Source organism: Scardinius erythrophthalmus (genome assembly GCF_964197995.2).
Source record: "Scardinius erythrophthalmus genome assembly, chromosome: 19".
NCBI classification, from domain to species: domain Eukaryota; kingdom Metazoa; phylum Chordata; class Actinopteri; order Cypriniformes; family Leuciscidae; genus Scardinius; species Scardinius erythrophthalmus.
In genome coordinates, this window is record NC_138239.1 from 27,550,396 (window position 1) to 27,560,479 (window position 10,084).

A 10,084-nucleotide genomic window follows, 5' to 3' on the forward strand; every position below is an offset into this window, starting at 1 on the left:
TGGGCTTGATCCTGCAACATTCCAACATTCCGAACGACATTCCAAGAGTCTTAATAGTGCAGCAGATTAGTAAAAAAATCGTTCACTTTGGTATAGAAGCATGAAATTTGGCACAGATACTCTCTAAGGGCCACTATTTTGGAAAAAGGCGTTGGCCACTCAAAAATTCAATATGGCAGCCATTTTTCAAAATGGCCGCCATTGCTATTCAATGCTTATTATATCAATTATTCAAACAGTGATCCAAGCCTAAAATTTGATACAAATATACTCTCTAAAGGACATGTTAATAGAAAAAGATGCTTGTCCCTCAAAAATTCAAGATGGCCGCCATTTTTAAAGATGGCCACTGTTCCTGTCGAATATTAAGGTGAGATATGGCAGGCAAAAACATTGTTTTTTTTTTTTACTGGTCAATTTTGAGATTTATGGATAATTGTCTTCAATAACATGTCTTCTTTCGGACTGTGGTGAAAAAAAGTCCAAAAAACACATTTAGATCTTTATTTTACTACACTTGTCTGTTTGCGTCTGTAGATTTCGCGTAAATTCAACAAAAGTTGTCGTTGTAAATCCTCCCGCCGATCCGCGATCTCTGTCTGCTCTCTGTCTTCACAGGCACCGCTGGAAAGCTCTCTCTTCACTGTACAATGCTGTCGGATCCAAATATGGTCATTTCCTTTTTATCAGCAACCAATCGCGAAAGTAAAAGGGCTGAATGCGCGATCTCATTGGCTGATGATAAATCTTTAAAGCCCGTTTTCTCAAAATGACCTTTCTCTCATACTCCAAGTCTGAAATCTCCACTTCAGTAGCACCTATATACACTAATCTTTCCAGACTTGTACCTAGTTATATTATGAAGACATTTACAGAGGGATCTGTAAATATATTATTCCTAGCCTGATTTATATAACATTTTATTCCAAAAAACATGGTGAAAATAATTTTTTAAGGCTATTGACAGTATATTATGATTTACAGGATAAACAAAAGTAGACATCTATAAATGCCTCTGTATTTTTTCCCCATCTAATATGTGAACACAATGAAAAAATAATTTTTAATCTGGCTTTATCCAATACTCAGATTTCCTTTTTTTTAAATATATACAAATTAGTGCATATTTAATTAGATATTGCCTAATTTGCTAATTTAAACATTAAATTACAGAAAACTTTTAATACATTTTTTTCTCATCTTAATGTAGGTAATCAACTGGGAAAGTTTCATGGTGATATCTGCTAGTTTTTTTATTTTTACCCTATTCACCCATAGTGTCTCGCCTTAATTATTTAAATTGTTAAAATGGTGATGCAAGCATACAATTAGGCAGAAATACTCTTCAAGGAACACTCTTTTGGAAAAAGGTATGTGCCACTCAAAAATTCAGGATGGCCACCATTTTCAAGATGGCCACCATTTCTGTCAAATAGTTATAATGTCTGCTTTGTCTGCCTCCTCTTCTTTGACCTGTCCAGCTTAGTTAAACTTGCCAGGGATATAAAATCCCCGCCGGCATAGCTCTCAGGTTCAATGGAGTTCATACACAAGCCTCTCCACCACAGCAAGGTATAGTCCACAGAGAGGAAGGGCCACTGTTAGAAAAAAGGATACGCTACTGGTACAGGTTGCACATACAGTGGGGAGAACAAGTATTGGATACACTGCTGATTTTGAAGGTTTTCCTACTTACAAAGCATGTAGAGGTCTGTAATTTTTATCATAGGTACACTTCAACTGTGAGAGACGGAAATCCAGAAAATCACATTGTATGATTTTTAAATAATTAATTTGCATTTTATTGCATGACATAAGTATTTGATCACCTACCAACCAGTAAGAATTCCGACTCTCACAGACCTGTTAGGTTTTCTTTAAGAAGCCCTCCGGTTCTCCACTCATTACCTGTATTAACGGCACCTGTTTGAACTCGTTACCTGTATACCTGTACACACACTCAATCAAACAGACTCTAACCTCTCCACAATGGCCAAGACCAGAGAGCTGTGTAAGGACATCAGGGATAAAATTGTAGACCTGCTCAAGGCTGGGATGGGCTACAGGACAATAGGCAAGCAGCTTGGAGAGAAGGCAACAACTGTTGGCGCAATTATTAGAAAATGGAAGAAGTTCAAGATGACGGTCAATCTCCCTCCATCTGGGGCACCATGCAAAATCTCACCTCGAGGGGCATCAATGATCATGAGGAAGGTGAGGGATCAGCCCAGAACTACACGGCAGAACCTGGTCAATGACCTGAAGAGAGCAGGGACGACAGTCTCAAAGAAAACCATTAGTAGTAACACACTACGCCGTCATGGATTAAAATCCTGCAGTGCACTCAAGGTCCCCCTGCTCAAGCCGAAGCATGTCCGGGCCCGTCTGAAGTTTGCCAATGACCATCTGGATGATCCAGAGGAGGAATGGGAGAAGGTCATGTGGTCTGATGAGACAAAAATAGAGCTTTTTGGTCTAAACTCCACTCGCCGTGTTTGGAGGAAAAAGAAGGATGAGTACAACCCCAAGAACACCATCCCAACCGTGAAGCATGGAGGTGGAAACATCATTCTTTGGGGATGCTTTTCTGCAAAGGGGACAGGCTGACTGCACCGTATTGAGGGGAGGATGGATGGGGCCATGTATCGTGAGATCTTGGCCAACAACCTCCTTCCCTCAGTAAGAGCAATGAAGATGGGTCGTGGCTGGGTCTTCCAGCAGGACAACGACCCGAAACACACAGCCAGGGCAACTAAGGAGTGGCTCCGTAAGAAGCATCTCAAGGTCCTGGAGTGGCCTAGCCAGTCTCCAGACTTGAACCCAATAGAAGATCTTTGGAGGAGCTGAAAGTCCGTATTGCCCAGCGACAGCCCCGACACCTGCAGGATCTGGAGAAGGTCTGTATGGAAGAGTGGGCCAGAACCCCTGCTGCAGTGTGTGCAAACCTGGTCAAGAACTACAGGAAACGTATGATCTCTGTAATTGCAAACAAAGGTTTCTGTACCAAATATTAAGTTCTGCTTTTCTGATGTATCAAATACTTATGTCTTGCAATAAAATGCAAATTAATTACTTAAAAATCATACAATGTGATTTTCTGGATTTTTGTTTTAGATTCCGCCACTCACAGTTGAAGAGTACCTATGATAAAAATGACAGACTTCTACATGCTTTGTAAGTGGGAAAACCTGCAAAATCAGCAGTGTATCAAATACTTGTTCTCCCCACTGTATCTGCGAGAGGGAAGGCGGAAGGACCATCAGAATTAAGACTGGTTTCAACAATATAGGTGACCAGTTCAGAAAGAGCCATAAGAAAGATGGCTGGTTGAATCGTTTCACTCTGTGACTCTTTCTCAAGCCTTCTGAGGTGGAGTTTCTCTCTGTTGTAAAGATGAATGAGACACAAATGGTATTTCAGCTCCTGTGCAATGGCATCAGCACCACTTAGTTGAGACAATAATTTAGCATCATTCAGTGTTTGTGCACATTCATGTAGTCTGTCATTCAGTTGCAGTGTCATTACCTGACGTAGGTCAGATTCAGGAGATATGTTATCACAAAAAAAGCAAACCTGATCATCTAGACTTTTCTGCATCATGGTTCTGCGATGCTTTGTTTGGCCTTTATCTGTCTCACTACATTGAGCATCGGATTGTTGCTTCTGGGCACGAAGTAACTTTGTGTTGTTGAACCGAAGTCGACGATTGTAGTGATACTTCGCTTGGTTCCTTCTCAAAGTAGCTTCTATACCACCACCTTCATCCAGTCGTTCCAGGTCCAGGGTCATTGGCATTTTGTTCATCTTGTGAAAGAGTGGAATGTTGGTGGCAATCATTTTATAGCCATCATGTTGAGAAACATGATGGGTAGGTGGTGATTGGAGGGGTTCCTTTGTGTCTGTCTGACAAATACAACATTTCATCCAATCAGTTGGCCTCTTGGCTGACATGGGATTTTCATTTGCCATTTTGGAGGTTTGTTGTCTGATTAAGGCCGAGGGGTTATCCTTTTACCACCTCAATCATAGACATAGTACACATTCAGGTATGGGATACAACTAGGTACGGGTCACCTACACCTAGCCCGATCATTCATCCAGTGCCATTTAAGTCCCGTGTGATCTGTACACCTTCCAGGTAAGCATACATGAACAAGTCATGTATTGCCCCGCTTACCCTTGGCTCGGCTCTCCCACGCTGGCACAACCTGTCAATTCGGGTGCGGTTTAGGGACACTAAACTTAGCTATACTATTACTACTAGTCAAGAACTACAGTGAAAGTAAAACTAGATTAGCTGACACTGAATCCCATGCTGAGTTCCACAGCAGTGAAGTCACCAGTGTGCCCTGGTTGTGTAATGACGTTCACTCTATTAAACAAAACCTTCCTTAACACATTAAATTGAGCTCTGACAGAAATGGTGGCCATCTTGAAAATGGTTGCCATCTTGAATTTTTGAGTGGCACACATCTTTTTCCATGATAATGTTCCTTTAAGAATATTTGTACCAAATTTCATGATAGCATCACCATTTAAAAAAAAAAAATTAAGGATTCAAGAAAAATGGCGGCCATCTTGAAAAATGGCGGCCATCTTGAAAAATGTTTGCCATCTTGTATTTTTGAGGGACAAGCACCGTTTTAAAAAAAAAAACATTCTGAAGAGAGTATTTTCACAAAATGTTATGCCTACATCACTGTTTGAACGATTGACATAATGAGCATTTGACAGAAATAGCGGCCATCTTGAAAAAATGGCCACCATGTTGAATTTTTGGATGGCCAGCGCCTTTTTCCCAAAGAGTGACCCTTAGAGAGTATCTGTGCCAAATTTCATGCTTTTATACCAATTTGAACGATTCTCTTGAAATATGCCATTAATCTGCTGCACTATAAGGTTTCTTCAATATTTACTGGATGAGGGCAAGGTGGCTTCCACATTGAAGGTGTAAGTCACTGATATTTCTGCATATCATGTCCCAGTTGGGGGATCTTTTCTTGGATCTCAAAGTCTTGTCTGCAGTTTTCTGAAGGGTGCACGACATCTGAAGCCTGCTTGGAATCTGCCACTTGTGCTTCCATTCCTTGGTTCATCTCAGTTTAAGCCCTTCCAGAGCATTGACAATAAATGGATTGGATCCCTGAAGACTACTTTTTTTTTTGGCTATTGCTTCTGCAGAACATGTTGCATACACTGTCGGTTAGTTGTACTTGCGTTGGTTGCCAGATTGCTCTGGGCTGGTCCTACGACCCAATTCTTCCACTGAAAGTCCTCCTTCATCAGTTCTTAAATCAAAGCATTGAGCTGGCTTCTTTTCAGACACTCAGACCGGTTATTTCTCAGTTATGGTGGTATTAAGAAGGGTGCTTCTGCGTCGAAGCAGAGGTTGGCTAACTGGATAGTAGAGACAATCACACTGGCTTAAAAGGCAGCAGGGAAACCATTGCCCAGACAACTGCACTGCTGCTACCTGGACATGTCTGTGCACGTTTGCCAGGTTTTATAAGGTCAATGTTGCTGCCCATAATACCATGAGGTCTGCGGTTCTTTACACCCCGTTTTTATAGCATCAAATAACTAAAACCAGACCTATTGGAAGAAAGAACACTTGAACATACGTCTGCGTGATACGAATTATCTAAAATGACAGAAACCATCTTTGGAAAAAAATTATTTGAAGTGTAATTGGATTTTTTCATTTTGGCATGTGTCCCATTCGATTATGGAATGCAGGGTTTATGGCTTATACAGCAGCCAGCCAGCAGCCCGCCACCTTGTGTGAAACCTCCAGAATCTTTAAAAAATACAGTGATAGAGATTTTTGGTCATACTGCCCAGCACTAGATTCAGGGTTAACTGTACTTATTCAAACCATTCCAGGAATCTAGTCTGACATAACTGGGTGAATTAAAGTCTCACTGTGCACAAGCGATCATCTCAGCGAAGGTGGGGATACAGGTCATACAGAGAGAAAAGCCCACCACGACCAGCATGAGGACGGTAAGCCAGAGCTGACTGAGCAAACAAAAACATTTTTAGTAATGGATCAGTGCAATAACAAAACTTAACCCGTTAACAGTTGGTTTCTTTTTAAAGAAGACACTCAGCAGATTATTGCAGAAGTGAAAGCAGTTCAAAAATGGGTGTAAAAAAGTTATAGAAGATTGAGTTTACAGAAAAGCATATGTACTGAAGTAAACTTTTTGTATTTCATACAAATTATATATTTTACAAAACAATTTAGGCTAAACTAAAATTGCAGAAAATAAAAGCCATTTATCTAACCAAAAATAGAGCACACTAAAAGGTTCAGTGTCAGTGTCCAATTTCAAAATGGTTTTCAAAGGATGGATTTTGAGTGTTTACTAAAATATTTGATAAGGAAAAAAGGCAATAAAAAAGCGCACCAAGTGTCCTGCTACCTGGACAGACATTTAACATGCTATAAAGCAAAAGCTGAGAAATTAACATTCAAAAAATGTGAAAGTAATGTTTTACCTCCTAATATGAAAAACAGGAAGTGGGCCAAGGAAACAGAAGCTCACCGCTGTGGCCATTCCTCCAATCACCATCATCCACTTCCTAATTGACTGCACAGAGCATAATTTTACAGCCACAGATGAAATTATTTCTTAATGAATAAAATTTGATGTTTGCTTATATTTACCTAAAAATCAATTACAAACCAAAACAAATTAAATACTAAATATCTTCAAAAACAAAATTAAATTAAATTAGCAAACAAGTAGGAAGGTAGGTAAAATGTCATATTAGAAATTTCAAACAAATCTTTTTCTTTTGAGAAAATCCAGTCATCACTGTAATCATATTTTATAATTGTTGTAAATGTTGACTTACAGGATATTTATCACTGATCACACCAAAGATGGGTGATGCCGCCCCATATGGCAGTGAAAGTCCAATCATGAGCAGCCCCACTGAACCAGCGCTGATATTAAGCTGTTCACACAAAACATTCACAAAGATGTTTTTGTATTATTACGGGAGAACCTTTAACATTAACATTTTTACAACAATTTTTTTTAAATGAAGAGTTTTAAACATTTTCCCTGATTGAAACTATGGCGACTTTACATTAAAAAACATGTAATCTATTTGTTAATGCATAAAATATGATAAATAGATAAATAGATAGATAGATATCAATGTACTTTCTAAAGATGTACCTTTTCAATGGCAAATATGGACAGTGTTGCATCCAGGAAGCCAAGTCCTGAGCTCATCGTGAGCACCACAAAGCAGATGAGAAGGATCTTTATTCTGGTACACAATCTGAAGAAGGAATTCTGGGAAGGAACAGCATCTATATAAGAATGAGATAAACAGACATGTCTATCTCTATGGCTGGAGGGTAAACAGTAACAAAATCAGTCACATGGCAATCACATCCTTGTGACAAAAGTAGGAGTATGATAAATGGAATAGACTTTAAATTAAATTATTAAAATCATGTGATATTTAACCAGTATGAAATCCACACTAACCAAAGCTCGGTAAAATCCACATGTTGAGGGGTACTGTTGCAAGCAGAAGACATCCCGTGAAAACGAATGGGATTTCATATCCGAATGACTGATACAGCCAACCACCCAACGGAGGCCCCAATATCAGGCCAAGCCCTGTAAAAATCTCCATGAAGCCCTGTGAAAACAAGACATTAATGATTTCACCTTCTGCTTCACTGTAAAGACACGTTTTAATACATCTATTAAAACCATAAGAATGGTTCCATCATTGTGTATTTACCCCAACTGTGAGAAACTAAACAACCAGACAGACACAATAACAGAATCTAATGATGACTCTCTTGAGAAACAGCATGTCTTTGTGACATGAGCAATAGTGCATCCTTTGTCAGTTTACTCCAAAACACTATTACTGCACTGAAAAATATGCACTGACCACATCTCACCAAAACAGTTGCTATGTTGTCGGGGAAAACTTTTGCTGAAACCGCAAAAGACGATGTAACAGCAGCAGAAAAGCCGATTGCATTTATGCTCCGTGTGATAAAACAGAGCACGATGAAAACTGTACCATCAGACACTTGGTCAAGAAACCTGCAGAATAAATGATATTATTCGCAAACACAAAAATGGACACACCTATGCCATGAGTACAAGGACTGTGTATTTTACATGTTTATCTACTAAAAAGAAAATGTGGAAACACTTATATAGATGGCATAAAAGCTAATAGAACTGGACTAAAAGACACAAAACACAGATATACTCACCCGAAAAGTACAGTACATACGCTTGATATGAACAACCCTGCCACAATCATAAACTTAGCTCCTATCTGGACAATCTGAAACAGAGGTCAAATGCACTGATATAATGTGTAATCTATTAAACAGTTTAAAATTATCTTCTGAAATGAATATTAACTTACATATTTACCAATTATCAAAGAGCCCACCAAAGTGCATAATGCATAGATTCCGAATATTAAACCAATCATAGCTTGACTGACACCTTTCTTCTTTGCCTAGAAAACGAATCATGAAGACAATATATTATACTGAAGCAGAAGCCTATGCATTAAAAACTTTAAATGCCCTGAGCAGAGTACATACAACAATTTCATGTTATAGTTTATTATACAAGTCATGTTATATAAAATACAATCAATGTAACTTACCTCATTTGGGAAAAATGGTCCCAGAATGGAATAGCAGATCATTGAACAGAAGTTTATGGAGGCCATTGCAATAAGTGTTAATATCTGTTTTCTGGACATTTTAGTGGCCGGAGTCTCTGGTGGTGGTGAAGAATCACCTATATAAAGTGTACATGCATTCATTGATCAGTAAACACTCTAAACTGCTCGAGTCCGCAAATTCATTAAAGGTCCAAGAGTTGCTAAATGTTGATCACCCGAAAACAAGTAGTCAAATAAATGTATTAACTGCAAATACCTCTATCTTCTTCATCAATATCCATCGTCAAGTCTCTGAGATCTTCGGCGTTTTCAACCTGTCAGCTGGGAAACTCAACAGTGATTCTTACTATTTTACGGTGGTTGTGATGTCCAATTCTCAAAAGAATCATTATTTTGAACTGATTCTTTTCAATGATTTGGTCTAACCGATTCGCAAAGTGCGGAACACTCAGCTGGAACTGTGAGGTGAGTAACAAAATGGGGAATTATTGACATTATTTTTCGTTAAGGAACATTATAAATCCTTTAAGAGTCCCGGGTTCACTCGAGAAAGGAAATGTTTTAATGATAATATCTTATTTTTATGGTGAATTATCCTAAACCCAATTTTACGTTTTTCGTCAACTCATTTTTGTAGCATCAATAACAATAAAAAAGAAACAATGTTTGAACAAAAAACGCAATAAGATGAATGAATCCCACATAATGGGGACAATAATTGAGTCGGTTGCTGAACTGGTTCATCATTGACAGGAACCGATTCGCTAACATGAATCAAACTAAGCACATTGCGTACATAATGTTATTGCGCCATCTAGAGGTCTGTGCAGTAAAATCCTTTGCATAAAGACGCATACTCTCATCTGATGAGTTCACTCATTTCACTTCAGGCTATGTTTGATTAATCTAGCATGTTTGTTATAGTGGAGACCAGGGATAATCTCAATTTTATCATTTTGAACTCACAGGTCAAAAAATAGTCATTTACACTGTGTTCCAAACCTGGATGTGCTGACTTTGCGTTTATAGTGCTCCCTAAATACTGAACAAAATAAAACACATTGATTTGGTTGGGAGCTAATCAAAGCTGAAGCAGATGTAAATTATAATTCTTATTAAAAGTGTTAATACAAATATGTTCATAATGAGACAATAATTTCACAATATAAATAATCCACACAATTTTCATCAAACTAGTTTGATTTTATTTAATGACTTAAAGCCTACTCTGCACACACATTCTAATGCTTTTTCAAGACATCCTTGAATCACATTTTGTAAATGTACATTAGAATAATTTAGCAATAAAGCACAGCTAAAGCCTCACATTCCACACTATTTAAACTGAGCCTGAATCTCCCAGTACAAAGTGGCCAGAAATAACTGCAACTGCAAA

At 38.5% G+C, this 10,084-nt stretch overlaps 1 protein-coding gene across 2 annotated transcripts in view; it reads right to left on the reverse strand.

Moving 5' to 3' along the window:
• slc18b1 (solute carrier family 18 member B1) overlaps nucleotides 1–9,067 on the reverse strand; it is a 14,140-nt gene extending 5,073 nt beyond the window's left edge. Inside the window, exons 1-11 of one of the 2 annotated variants that reach the window (XM_081347934.1) lie at nucleotides 8,945–9,067; nucleotides 8,668–8,804; nucleotides 8,419–8,514; nucleotides 8,261–8,334; nucleotides 7,937–8,084; nucleotides 7,509–7,665; nucleotides 7,191–7,327; nucleotides 6,862–6,963; nucleotides 6,502–6,593; nucleotides 5,923–6,018; nucleotides 5,665–5,797 (exon numbers count right to left, since the gene is read on the reverse strand). In XM_081347934.1, the coding sequence (XP_081204060.1) occupies nucleotides 5,740–5,797; nucleotides 5,923–6,018; nucleotides 6,502–6,593; nucleotides 6,862–6,963; nucleotides 7,191–7,327; nucleotides 7,509–7,665; nucleotides 7,937–8,084; nucleotides 8,261–8,334; nucleotides 8,419–8,514; nucleotides 8,668–8,804; nucleotides 8,945–8,969 (1,122 nt within the window). In that variant the 5' untranslated portion in view covers nucleotides 8,970–9,067 and the 3' untranslated portion in view covers nucleotides 5,665–5,739. Of the gene's footprint in view, nucleotides 1–5,664; nucleotides 5,798–5,922; nucleotides 6,019–6,501; nucleotides 6,594–6,861; nucleotides 6,964–7,190; nucleotides 7,328–7,508; nucleotides 7,666–7,936; nucleotides 8,085–8,260; nucleotides 8,335–8,418; nucleotides 8,515–8,667; nucleotides 8,805–8,944 lie in introns of those variants that run through there. The other variant, XM_081347933.1, reaches the window with a different exon arrangement.
• Between the last annotated feature and the right edge of the window lie 1,017 nt (nucleotides 9,068–10,084).